General features: G+C 34.9%; 1 protein-coding gene and 1 long non-coding RNA gene across 3 annotated transcripts; both read left to right on the top strand.

Moving 5' to 3' along the window:
- Positions 1 to 1,095: 1,095 nt before the first annotated feature.
- Positions 1,096 to 1,862, top strand: LOC109150919 (peptidyl-prolyl cis-trans isomerase-like). The gene has a single exon (XM_019298926.1). It carries the CDS (start codon positions 1,149 to 1,151, stop codon positions 1,680 to 1,682), a length of 534 nt encoding a protein of 177 aa, XP_019154471.1. The 5' UTR covers positions 1,096 to 1,148; the 3' UTR covers positions 1,683 to 1,862.
- An 846-nt stretch (positions 1,863 to 2,708) lies between these two features.
- LOC109150889 lies at positions 2,709 to 3,995 on the top strand. Of its 2 annotated transcripts, XR_002049242.1 has the most exons (3): positions 2,709 to 3,054; positions 3,146 to 3,183; positions 3,327 to 3,995. It is a non-coding gene; the product is annotated as an uncharacterized LOC109150889 (long non-coding RNA). The 2 variants fall into 2 exon arrangements; XR_002049241.1 differs by having other exon boundaries at positions 3,146 to 3,995.
- The last annotated feature ends 10,576 nt before the right edge of the window (positions 3,996 to 14,571 follow it).

Genomic DNA, 14,571 nt, shown 5'->3' with positions numbered 1-14,571 from the left:
TTATTATTTAAAAAAATAAAAAATAAATAAAAAATTAAGTCAATCATATTAACTACTTGGGGGATTCAATGACAAAAAGAGTATTCAAATCACACAACAAATTAAAGTGGAAAATTACCCTCGCAATGTCCTTGTTTGGCAATCAGCAGTTAGCCTTCAATCTTAGTATTTATTTAATATTTTATGCCTTAATTTTTATTTGTTCTCCATTATGTCTCGTATTTGGTTTCAACCATACCTATACAATTATTTTATTGACAATTATAATCAATCTTGACTATATTATCTTGCATTTGTAAACTTAGAATTACCTATTTAAATACGCAAATTCAACGTTCAATCATCTATGCATGAACAATTCCAATATGCTCGCATGGGTAGCTCAACTGGTCATAGAGGTGAAACTTTGGAAGAATGATCAGGGATCGAGTCTTACCAACGGCAGTGTGGGAGCAATCTCTCAAAGTGAGGGGGGCTTCTTGTGCGCAGTGAGCACCAGTCTAGCCCTTAGGGTTGGGGCTCAGCCTTTTGAGAGAATGAACAATTCCAATATAATCTTGCATTGATATATAGAAGTATAAATAGATTATGTACTAATACTATTAAATTATTATCATATTAACAATAAATATTATTAATATTTGAATAATAGAAATTTTTTAAATATTTGAATATTATTGATGAAAAATTTGAATATTGTAAAATTTTTTATGTTCAAAATATAATTTAACTATACTAAATTGAGAGAATTATTAAATTTACAAATACTAATTTAGTTTTTATATAAATATTAAATATTAAATATTAAATTCGGGACAGAAGGCGTCAACCCAAAAGATATACTCCGTAAATATGACTGTTTTGAAATTTACATGATAAAAAATTTAAGATAAGGTTTTCATAAAAAAAAAAAAAATTATAAAATTATTTATATATTTGTTTTTGTTTACAAAATTTACATAATAAAATATAAAAAATTATAATATTTTATAGTATCTAGAGTTCTAGATAATATAAACCCTCGACTAAGATGGGATGACCTTTTCTTCTTCACCAAATCCATATATATATATATATAAGCCCTAGGCACCGATTTGTAGTCACTGAGAGCTTTTGTTTTTGTTTGTTTGTTTGCGAGAGAAAAATTGATGGCTAACCCTAAGGTCTTCTTCGATATGACCATCGGTGGTCAACCGGCCGGCCGCGTCGTGATGGAGCTCTTCGCCGATGCCACTCCAAAGACCGCCGAAAACTTCCGTGCTCTCTGCACCGGAGAGAAGGGAGTCGGGAGGTCCGGCAAGCCCTTGCACTACAAGGGATCCACCTTCCACCGCGTGATCCCTAATTTCATGTGCCAGGGAGGCGACTTCACCGCTGGAAACGGCACCGGAGGCGAATCGATCTACGGATCGAAGTTTGCCGATGAGAACTTCGTGAAGAAGCACACTGGCCCCGGCATCCTCTCCATGGCGAATGCCGGCCCCAACACCAACGGCTCACAGTTCTTCATCTGCACCGCGAAGACGGAGTGGCTCGACGGGAAGCACGTGGTGTTCGGCCAAGTCGTCGAGGGCTTTGACGTGATTAAGAAGGTTGAGGCGGTTGGATCCAGCTCCGGAAGGTGCTCGAAGCCGGTGTGTCTCCATATCTGTCGTCGTCGTTTAGTGTCTGTTTTTATTTAGATCCGCCCATGATCTGTTTGATTTGAGGCCGTTTGATCTCCATATCCGTCGTCGTTTAGTGTCTTTTTCTGTTTTTTATTTCCCCTGCTCCCAGTCTAGTGTCAGACCTTATGCTTTGCTTTCATGTGTTGAGTACTTAAGTTTGATGGTTCTATCAATTAAACTAGTTTTATATTTTTATACCGCAAATCTCTTTTACATATGCCTTTACTCTCTTAATACCAGATATTCAACTATGAAAGTTATTGTTGGGGAAAATGAATGTGTTTGGAGAAGAAGTAATTTATATTGGGTTTCTTGGAGAAACAAGTACAATTAGGCTAATTGTTATATTTTGACTTAAAATGGAAGATCAGCATCAAAGGACCACGTTTAAAGGTCACTGTATAATCAGATGGTATTAGCTCTCTCTCTCTCTCTATATATATATCTCTATATATATATCTAATGATGTGTATCATTTAATTAATTTGTGTTTTTATTACTGTTTTGGTTGAAACATTGATGATCTGCTGCATCAATTTTTTCTGCTTTAGTTTAGTTTTTAATTCTGTAATCTTAATGGTTTTGTGTCATTTAAGGAATAGTGTCTTATAAGTTTTTGCAACATTTAACTGTTCTTGTTTGGTGTGGGTTTGGTTGATCTGCATATCTGGAGAGTCAATTTTTTCTGCTAATGAAGGGAATTCAGAATGGATGGTTATTACTCAAGGTTGAGTCTTTGACACTTTTTTTTCCCCTTCATTTTAAGTGATCAATACATGTGTCTTAACCATTTGAAGTTAAAAGGTTCTGGAAACATTGTATATTTTGGTTATTCCCCATTAAATTTGCTTAACTTTGACTAGGTTATGTGATGGACACATTGATAATAATGTTGTCTTAAACTGAATTTCAGTGTGCCTAGTGTTGCGATTGACTAAGATGTCTCAGAACATTTGTTTTCTAAAATCAACTGTGAATGAATTAGCGAGGACTTAGATAATCTTTTTGTGTCCAAGCACGATTTCTGTCTCTTTAGTTCTCTTCTGCATTCTGGTTCCCTTCGATTGTTCTTTTCTGATGTAACACAAGAGTCTAGTAACCTAGTACAATGCTCAAGGATGCAGTTGTTTAATGAGTGAGGAGAAATGTATCCGTTAGTCAATTATATATCTATTACATCCTTAAAAAACATTCTTGTTTTTTCTATTTGGTGGACACATTCTTTGAGACTTGTTCTTTCTATTGGGAGTTTAAGTAAACTAGAAAAAGAGAAATGGAAGTATTGGAGAGCTTATAACTCATTTGAAGGAGTCTTGTATTGCAAGCCTCATTTTGATCAACTCTTCAAAATGACTGGTAGCCCGGATAAGAGTTTTGACTTTTGAAGGTGAAAACAACTATAGCTTTAGAATTTGCGTATTAAAGGTTGCTGTCGTTCTATCTCAAAGCTTATTCGATCTCCTTTGGTCCCTTTTCAGGTGCTCCAAAAATGGCAAGGGAAACATCCACTGATCAGGTATTTCCAAGATGTCTGGGTTTTTGTGATAAATAATGATGTCTTTTATGTCTTTAGTAAAAAAATTCTTGTTATTCCACACATGGTCTGTTGCTTATTTTGAGTTAAAAACTGGTCAGACAGACGGACACACACACAAGCAGCAAAGTTTCAAAACTTTTTGCTGGGACTCAAGAGAAATGTGTTGCTTGCAACAAAACTTTTTACCCCCTTGAAAATGTAAATCAGTCCATGCTTTATTTCTGCGCACTTGTTCTTTTGAATGATTAGGGAAACCCGCAGCCACCACACTTAAACCTCGTTTTGTGACCCTAGTTGGCAAAAGACTACAAGAAAGTAGACCAGCCTAAGTTATCAATAGTTGACTAGCTCAAACCAAGAAGGCCAATAGGCCGCTCCCACTTGGCTAGGGTTAGCCCATTTTCTGCACACTTTGAATTCTTTGCATACTGCATTAGTACCGCATCTCGCAGGATGAGGCTAATTTAGTCAAGCTCTGAAACCTTTGGGCGACTTAAACCCCTTCCGCTTGAGCGAACACCTTTTTGATACTTCTCCATTCTTATAATAGAGGATGGTGGGCAAGAAACCTTCAAAATCAATGTTAATTTTCACAAATTTGAGCAAATGTTTGTTCGTCAGAAAACCGCTGTCTAAACATGTAAGCATGGGATGTTGTTTCAACAAATGAAAGTCTGCTAAAAGATTGAAAATGTTGATTTTGGAGGTGGCAGTTGAAGGCACATCATACCAAAGGGCTTGCTTCAAGTGCAGCCATGGAGTATACAACCAACTTCTCTGCTTAATTGAATCAAAAGGACTTCAGAAGTTGTCTTCAAACAAGTAACATTTATCCCCTTCACCAACTGAAAGGTTGAAAGCAAGCTTAGCTTGATTTTAATTTTCTTTGACACAAAAACACCAAAATAAATAGCTCTATGTGTGGATTGCGTGCACATAGAAAGCAACAGAGCTACCTACCCCGGCCTGTTTGGTAGAAATGAATCGCATTGCAATTCCACCATAATTCTTTGGCCTCCTTAATTACAATGTTTGTTTGGAGGAATTGCAATTCAACGGAGTTGCAATTTCTTCCTTTTGTTGGATTGTAATTCATGGGGGTATCCCAATTGCAATTCAATGGTTGTGGGAAAGAAAAAAAATTGTGTGGGTGTAGGCTAGATTGGTTTGGGATAGTAAATTAAGTAGATAAATGTGTTTAAATTCTATACCTTAAGGTTTCTAATTTTGTAATCCCTATTTCAGTATTTTTTATTTCGTGGGCTATTTGATTTATTTGTTCGGTTACTTCTTTAAGCTCTGTTTCTATTTTTATAATTCTTATGTCAGTAATATCATTTTTTTTTTGTTCATTAGGTTTCCATATTATTGATCCATATCCATATATTAAAGATTTTTCCTTATCTATATCTTCTTTAGTATAAGCTACTAATACTGCTCCCCATCCTTTGTCACTAGCATCTGTATACAATTCTAATTGATCATCTTTTTCTGGTAACCTTAATTTTGGTAAAGATTCTACTTTTTGTTTTATTGTTTTAATAGCACTAGTATGTTCTTCTTTCCAGTCAAATATATTAGATTTTTTAATTAAACTTTGTAAGGGTTTTCTAAGTGTTGGTAAATCTTTAATATAATCTGATGCATAATTTTACTATTCCTAAGAATTGTTGTACTTCTTTTTTAGAGAAAATTTCAATTTTGGTCCACTGACTATTGGGGTTGTGTTAATTGCAACACTTGACTTTCAAAAATGTTCATTTAGTACCTTGACTATGTAATTTCTATCAATTTTGGTCACGCAGGCCAAGTTACCGGCGAATTGTGACCGGAAAATGTGAAGTCAACATTTGAACTAAATTAGAAGGAGCAAAATCGTCTTTTTCTGTTCCTTCCAATTTGGAAAATTGACTTATTGACCAAATTAAAACCCCTTTCCTGTTCAAGACGGCCGGCGTCTTGTTCCTTCCAATGTCGAACTCCCATTTTCCAGTGCATTTTCTCGGCGTCTTCCATGAGGCAGAGCTTGTTGGACATCGACATTTGCTTGATCTTGAACTGGGTGAAGGCGGAGAGGGAATCCATGATGGATTTGAAGATGAACTCGTCGACATCGAAGAAGAAGAACTCGTTGACATCGAAGAACATCCATTTTGCCTGAAATTTGTATCTATGAAGGCAATCGTTTACGATTAGGAATTGGTTGTGGTAGTACCCGTCGAATTGCTCTTCCTCCTTGACGTCTTGTAATGTGACATAGCCCTTCTCCATCCACGCCCGGAGAGCCTCCATTACCGCGGGGTGTGCACTGCCGGCGTCGTAGATCACGAAAACTGACTTCTTGCTGAATAATCGGACATGGTGCGCTATCCATTCTCGTATCCTCTGTGGACTCAAATAGCCGTAGATGGGCGATCCACAGTACAAGTAGTCGTATTTGGGCGGTGGACTCAAATTGCCGTAGATGAATATAGAGATTTGAAGTCGGTGTCGCCTCCTCCGTTGATGGCTGCGTGAAGTCGGCCTACATACATGGATGGTGCCCGCAATTTGTACCTGTATAGTAGTCACCAACAGAGAAAGACACAAGCTAGCTAAGTGATGAGAGGGCGGGATGGAAAATGAAAATTAAAATTAAAGAAAAGAGAAGTTTGTGATCGAATTGAATGGATGGATGGATAGATAGAATTAAGAGACATTCAGTTTGGGACTGAAATCATGTTACTAGCTAGCTAAGGAGAGATTGAGTTGAGTGATGATGAAGAAAGGCGATGAGGAGCAGCAAGCTAAGCTAAGCAGCTTGAAAGTTCTCTATCAGTTTCTCTGCTGTTGCTGACGGGAACTAATTTTGGACCCATGTGAGGTGGCGCTGTCGGTGCGAATCCGCCGCAGATGTACCAGAGGTTCTCGCCGAGTGATTAGAGAAAGGAGGGGTTTAATTTTGGTCAATAATTGACTTTCCCAAATTGGAAGGAACAACAAAAGACAATTTTACCCCTTCTAATTAGGTTTAAATTTTGACTTTAGATTTTCCGGTCATAATTCGCCGGTAATTTGGCCGGCGTGACCAAAATTGATAGAAATTACATAGTCAAGGTACTAAATGAACATTTTTGAAAGTCAAGTGTTGCAATTAACACAATCCTAATAGTCAGTGAACCAAAATTGAAATTTTCTCTTCTTTTTTATTATCTAATTTTTTTTTAAAATCTTTTATTTTTGTCATTGTATGTTCTTGTAATTGTAATCCTTCTTCATAAATTATATATCCTAAATATTCAATTTTATTTTTAAATATCTCAGATTTCTTTCAGATAATAAGATTCCATGTTTTCTAATAGTTTTAATAAATTCATTCAAATGTTCTACGTGCTCTTAGTATTGCTATATATTAAAATATCATCTACATATACTATACAAAATTCATTTAAATCTCTAAAGACTTGATCTATTCTCCTTTGATATATTTGTGGTGCATTTTTTAATACAAATGGTAATACTTTCCATCCATATTGCCTTTGAGGGGCACTAATGGTTGTTAAATGTTGTGCTTCTTTAGTAAGTTTTATTTGCCAAAATTCACTTTTACAGTCAAATTTATTAAACCATTTCTTACTAGATATTCTGTTTATTAAATTTCTTTTATATAGTAAAAAATATCCATCAAATATTATTTTCTTGTTTAGTTCTCAATAATCAATTACCATTCTAGCTTTTTCTCTTTTTTTGCTCATTATGTTTTCTTCCTAGGAAGGCAGGGCTACTGAGTGGACTAATATTTTCTTGGGAAAAGGGTCAAATAGGCCCTCAAACATTTACTAAGAAGTCAATTAACCCCTCTAACTTTTTAAAGGTGCAATTACACCCATGAACAATACATTTTGATGCAATGAAGTCCAAATACAGATAAATGACCTGCTATCATAGGTCATTAAAAATTCGACCACTTTTTGACATGTTTTTCGACAAAAAAGTAACGCCGATCGCCGGTCACGGAGAAGGCACCAGCGCGAAGGCCACCACCGTGGTCACCTTCTCGTCGGAGAAGGCTACCACAGTGGTGGCCTTCTCGACCGAGAAGGCAACCCAGATCTGGGTTGCCTTCTTCGATGAGACGAGAAGGCCACCACCGTGGTCACCTTCTCGCCGGAGAAGGCAACCACAGTGGTGGCCTTCTTGCCGGAGAAGGCAACCACTTGCCTTCTCCGTGACCGGCGACCGTTCACCGGTCACTTTTTTGCCGGAAAACATGTCAGAAAGTGGTCGAATTTTTAATGACCTAGGAGCAAGTCATTTACCTGTATTTGGGCTTCATTGCATCAAAATGTATTATTCATGGGTATAATTACACCTTTAAAAAGTTAAAGGGACTAATTGACTTTTTAGTCAAAGTTTGAGGACTTATTTGACCATTTTCTCTAAAAATAATTCATGTTTCCAAGAAGGAATTGAAGACTGTGGTCTGTCATTGGTTTTTTCATGCTTTATTTCTTATATCATAAGCAAATAAAATGTTAGGTTATACTCCCTCCGTCCCGAATTTGTTGTCTCATTTGCTTTTTGCACGCTTTTTAAGGAATTAAAGTAAATGTTATGTATTTTCCAATTATGCCCTTCACTTTTTCACTTTTGGGAATAAAAGCAAAAGTCATAAGGGTAATTTGGAAAAAAGTAGAATGATGGTGATGTTCAATTTTGGAATGAGGATAACATTTTGGGACAAACTAAAAAGGAAAGTAAGACATGCAAAATGGGACAGAGGGAGTATAAAACTTATGTTGTACATTTGCTTTATTTAGATAATTAAATTGCCAAAATGATATAATATTATTAGATGTTGCAATCACGTATTTGTTAAATTTTTCTCACTAATTTTTTTTTAATAAAAAAGTAAAGGGTCTATTTGGAAAGCAGGAAAATGACTTCAAGAAAATGATTTCCGGAAAACATTTTCCTTTTTCGTGTTTGGCTGCGCATCAAAAAACTGACTTTGTGTGTTTGGTTATTTTTTGAAAAATAAGGTAAAATTATATAATTAAATATTTTATATAATTCATTATTTTGTTTAAAATATAAAAATATTTATAATTATATTTATTTTTTTGAAATCAAATAATACGGAATAATAATTATTTAAAAGTTAAAAAATTAAAAAAGAAAAAAATAAAAAAGAAAACAAAAAAGACAAGGAAACTAGAGAGTACTGCTCTCTGGCTTCCCTTCTCTCTAGTTTCCACAGGCGGAAATCAGACTGGTTTCCGGCAGCGGAAACCAGAGTTCCTTTCGCCATTTTTTTTTTAAGGTTTTCGGCAGAACCAGTGGCCTGGTTTCCGCCAGAAACCACAGTTTTGGTTTCCAGCAGAAACCAGACTATTGATTTTCGCCGAAAACATTGTTGTATGTTTGGTAGAAGTCATTTTCCGTCAAAATAACTTGATTTGTCCCAGTCAACGAAAAATGTTTTCCGTTGATTGGGATTTTTCAACCCCATCCAAACATGGAAAATCGAAAAAATAATTTTTAGAAATCATTTTTTGAGTTTCTAAACATAGCTTTTGTCTTATGTGCTAAATGAATAATCAGTTGGTATTGTAAAAACAAAAACTAAGACTTTTTTTTTTTTTTTTTTTTTTTTTTTTGCTTACATTCACAATTGATATTTTTTGATTGTTTGATTCTTGCATTTTGTGTATGCTGAGATGAACCAACTTGACATGTAATAAGGTGCAATGAATCAATTTTTGCCTGCATATTTGCTTTTTGTGCAAGTTCATATGAGCCAGATTGACATAATTACATAAAGTAGGGTGAGATGACTAAGGCCTTATCTGTCAAGTTATTATACCATGGACCAGAGTCCACCTTACAAGGTGGACTTTAATTATAAACAACGTATAAATTGTGTATTTTTAGTATTGGAATTATGAACTTCTAAAATATAAATTGCGTTTTTAAGTCAAAACACATGACAACTGTAGAAGAGAATTTGTCAATACAATACAAAATTATCAAATCTTAATATGTTAATATTGTGTGACTACAGTATATAAGATGAACTTGTGAATACAAAATAATGTAATCTATTACATATATGTTAACATTATGTATATGTTCACAGTATACAAATTGTAAATTTTTAAAAAGTAAATTATTTCATCGGTTCGCAAGCTCGAGGAAAAAAATGAACTATTTGAGCTGTGTTAAAAATGAAGTGGGTGACTGGGTTGACGGAAGAGCCATGCATGGGGTGATTATGGATTATTATGCCAAAATTTTGAATCTTCAGCCAGTGACCGTGATCCATAAAATTAACGAAAGTCACAAGGGGAAAAAAACACCCCGAAGTCTACATCATCAAATGTCATCTACAACATAAATTTAAATTCTGATGAATAACATCATGATCAAAACATTAAGAGTTTAGACTTCTATACTACTAAGATTAGTCTAACTCGTTCACTTCTCAATGCTGGGCCCACCTGAAAGGAATTTTACAAACAACAAAGACAAATAGGAAAACACCCGTTAGCACGAAGCTAAGTATAAACACACTCAACCTTGTAAAGTACTAAAGAATATACTTTGGAAAAACATTTGATAACATTCGTATACCATAATCTCATTTTGTGGGCAACTATAATCATAACACAGACTTTTTATATGCTTGCATCCTATAATATGAACAAGCATGCTTCTGTACAAGGACTTAACAACTTAGATATTTCAACAATTAATCATCACAACAAACTCATCAAACAACTCATGCTTACACATAATATCTTACTAATAGATCATACGAAGTTATCTTCATGCTCTCAAATTCTCATTATGTAAATTGGATATACAAGACTTTAAATGTAACTAAACAATCATGCTCGATATACAATCTTAAATCAACTCATTATGCAATCTCATGCGATACTCTTACTCAAATGCAATCTCGTACAATACTATTCTCATTTGCAATCTCGTGCAACACTATAAACATACTCATATGCAATCTCGTGCAATACTATAAACATATGCAATCCTGTGCAATACTATAAGCATATGCAATCTCGTGCAATACTATAAACATACTCATATGCAATCTCGTGCAGTACTATACACGTATGCAATCTCGTGCAATACTATAAATATACTCATACACTCGTTGTAAAAATGGAATACTTTCTGTGGAGGTCTCATTGAGTCATAAATGACTTGCTTTCTTTCTCTTGAGTCTCTTGACTCGATATCTTTCTTGCTCAAGCTTTCTCATACTTCTCATTTCTCTTCTTGTGCGAGGCAAGTACTCCGCCGCAGCGAAGTCCTAGCGTACGGTGCAATCTCGTGCATCCGCCACATCCGGAACTATAGAACCTCTTACTCGTGGGGAGGTAGGTCTTCAAGTATTGTGAATGGACCTAACCGGCTCGGCAATCTAGCCGGCCACATACTCAACTCGCCCACAAAACCACTCTCTTGGTTCTTTCTTTCTTTCTTGCTTTCTCTGTGGAATCAGGTATCGTACTTTTAGTGTGCACACCCCCTAACCAGGATTCCAAGCCCGGCGGGAAGTCTCCAACCTCGTAACGTGGGAATACGCCGCGTTACATATACTAGGACCGCAATGTCCATAAAATCATCCGAGAGGACATAGTCCAAACGGGGTCCTCCAAATCCTCACCGATATAGATAATACATAAGTATATCTCTCATGCATCAATCTCATGCATGCAACAACTGAACAACTTCTCAATGCATCAAATAATGATATACTACATGCTGATGGAATTTTGGAAGTAATACTTGGACTCACGTTGGCCACTTATGCATTTGTGAAATATGATATATGTGAGATGCAAAATACTCTATAACATGCTCCAAATCCATGTATATAATCCATAAAATTCTCAAGGATATCATATCATACTCGGTTTGCAACATAGCAAATTCTATATATTTCTATTAACAAAATATGCTTCAAATCTCATTGATCAAATATCACATTTTAGTCATGCTTTCATAATAAATCATATTCTCAAATGATCATGCTTCTCTACTCAATACAAAAATAACATCAGATCACAGAGTCATGCATTTCTCATACACAGTGAACTTAACAATTTATACTGTGTAACAATTTCTTCAATAAATCCATCATAACATACTCATTTTTAATCCAAATTCAATGAAATCAAAACCAAAACGTGCGTCGAGATGGTCCCGAGGTACCGAGCCACAAGGGCCTGTGACACCTGACCGAAACGATACGTAGCTGAGCCACAAAGGCCCGGCCACTGCACAAAAACCTCTCAGATCAATACTCAGGGACCTGGGGCGGGACTCCTCATGAGCCGCCCCATGTAATCCGTCACAAGGTCGGGCCTAGGAAACGGCCCTCTCCTAGGGCCGTGCCCTAGGCCCGGTTGGCTCCGGCGGCCCTCCTGATGGGCCGCGGCTCTGATGTGGTGCACACTGCACCAGATGGATATTCTCATTTGCAAAAATTATTCCAGGCATGTCCAAAATATCCAAAACATTCTCAACACTTCAAAGACAAATACTAGATCACTTCCAAGCTTAAACACAACAAAATCTCATCATTTCTACTCATTTCTACTCAATAAAATAGGCTTCACATAGCCAAAATCAAAGAGGGAGTCTATGGGGTTATATCTCTTGTTGCTTCTTCTTCTTGTATGGATCTCTACCTCCTCTCTACTCAACACCACCTCCTTCACCACCTAAACAAGCCAAGACTAAGAAACCTCAGAGATTGAAGGATAAGAGAATAGGAAACCTTAAGATATGATGGAAAATGAATGTTGAAACTTACTGCAATGCTTCTTTCTTCTATCAGACAAGAACTTGGGAGAAGCAATGATGGAGATCAAGGAATAACAAATGGACAGTGTTGTTTATATAGGGTGCAAAACCCTAGGTACAAAGGCCAATGATTGGTTGATGGCAAAGTGGTAATACTTGGCTAGAAAGTGTTCTCAGGCAACATTTCTTAGAGTGGAGTGGTTCACCTAGCATCATAGACCAAAGGCTAGAAATTCTATTTTAAATACTTTGGGGTTGAAAATGAATTTTCTCAAAAAGTTTGCTAGATGAACACTTGTTTAAAGTTTCTTTGAATTCTCCCGGTTTCGCTCAGATTGGTTTATCAATTTGAAACATGGTATGCGAAGTACCCGAAAATTTAGGATTTTGGAATAAAATAATTTTTGGTGTTGAATTAATTTAAAATGAGACTAAAATAATTTTATTCAAACACCACTTGATCGCAAAAATTTTTAATGGAGTGAAAATGACTATTTTGAAATTTCTTAAAATTGGATTTATAAAATAAAATTTTAGGTTGTTATACAAGATTTTCTCAAGATGAAGGAATAACATATCAACAACTTTACTACGATCATCTACCAGCACCATATAATACTGAAATAACTACGAAATATAGTCAATATGAACCAAAAGAAAATACTTTGGGAGAAAGAATTAGAGTACTAAGATCATATTTAATGAGAAAATATGAAGAATATAGAATACAACAAAAGATTAAAAAAGATAAGAAAAAAAGATTAAGAGAAATATGTGGATTTACAGAGAAAAAACTAATATTTGGATGTGATAGAGACTATAAAGACAGAAGAAGGAAAAGAAAATATTCTAAAAAATATAGGAAATATAAGAAAGACAGAAACAATGAATCTTACTACAAGTCATATTATAAACCATATTATAAGCGCTATAAAAGAAAAAATTTAGAAAGTATAGAAATACCCCTGAAAATAGAAGAAGATTTAGAAATAAGAGAAAATTTAGAAAAAGAAGAAAGAATATGAGACCATTAGAAGGAGAAAATAAAAAACCTTACGAATGTAGATGTTGAAATTGTAATGAAAAAGACACTATGCAAATAAATGTCTTAAACTAAAACAAAAAGGAGTAAAATATCTGAATACTACTGAATTTATCATGAATTTAAAACAAATACAAGAAGGAAATGATCAATGGTATGAGTATGAAATTTTTTTATATTAGTGAAACAAAATCAGAAGAAGAAAATATTAATGAACTTAGTAATAATGAAAGTAGTGAAGACGAAAATTCAGAATAATGGATTCGTATAAAGGGTGGTTAGTATTAATGCAGATAAAATTCATAAAAAACATTGAAAGAAACTTCATAGAACAAATGATAACTTTAAAAAGAGTAGAAATGTTGTCAGAAGAAATATTAAGAGAAGATTTAAAAGATAAAATTATGGAAATTTATTATTATCATTTAGTATATGAAGCTGAAATATGGTAGCAGTCTATATAGAAACATATGTAGAATATAAACCTAATAAGATGACAATACAAAAAATATTTATAGATAGCGGAGCAAATATGTTTAGCTAAAAACGATGTAATAGCACCATACCGATGGAAAAAATCGAATAGACATAGAATAAAAGTCTCAGGATTTAATGAACATAATAAAGAGTTAGATGTAATAGCTGAAGATGTAAAAATTATATTAGATAAATTAATATTTAAAATACCAATAGTATACCAAGAAAATAATATGAAACATCCTTTATTATTAGGAAATAATTTTTTAGACTTTTTCAAAACACAAGTAACAAATAGTGAGACATTAAGCCTATTAACACCATGTAACAAATGAGTAATATTAAAAAGAATTTTACCAATACATTTTCTAAAAATATATATAACATTAAAATAGACAGAAATAACAACTTAGAACAATTAAAACAGAAATATTTGGAACTATTAAAAATAAATTTTGGAGAAAATCCTATCACCTTATTATGGGATAAAGAAAAGATATATGCTGATATAAAATTAATAAATCTAAATGATATTATAAGAAGTAAACCTATAACATATAGTCCCAACTGATCAAAAATAATTTGAAATACAAATAAAAAATTATTAGAATTAGGAATAATAAAAGAAAATAGGGAAAAGGGTCAAATAGACCCTCAAACTATTGTTCAAAAGTCAATTAGGCCCTCCAACATTTTTAAGAGGCAATTACACCCCTGAACAATGTATTTTGATGCAATGAAGCCCAAATACAGGTAAATGACCTGCTATCCCAGGTCATTACAAATCCGGCGTCTTCCGAAGGTCGCCAGTCACGGAAACCCGGAGAAGGCAACCCAAATCTGGGTTGCCTTCTCCAGTCGAGAAGGCACCCAGATTTGGGTTGCCTTCTCCAGTCGAGAAGGCAACCCAGATCTAGGTGCCTTCTCCGGTCGAGAGGGCCACCAACTGGTTGCCTTCTCGACCGGAGAAGGCAACCCAGATCTGGGTTGCCTCCTCTAGTCGAGAAGGCCACCAGTGTGGTGGCCTTCTCGCCGGA

This window comes from Ipomoea nil, unplaced genomic scaffold (assembly GCF_001879475.1).
Source record: "Ipomoea nil cultivar Tokyo-kokei standard unplaced genomic scaffold, Asagao_1.1 scaffold2280, whole genome shotgun sequence".
Classification (NCBI taxonomy): domain Eukaryota; kingdom Viridiplantae; phylum Streptophyta; class Magnoliopsida; order Solanales; family Convolvulaceae; genus Ipomoea; species Ipomoea nil.
This window is presented reverse-complemented; position numbering and strand designations above follow the sequence as displayed.

Coding starts and splice junctions, on each gene's coding strand:
- LOC109150919 (XM_019298926.1), top strand. CDS start 1,149: ATGGCTAACCCTAAGGTCTTCTTCGATATGACCATCGGTGGTCAACCG.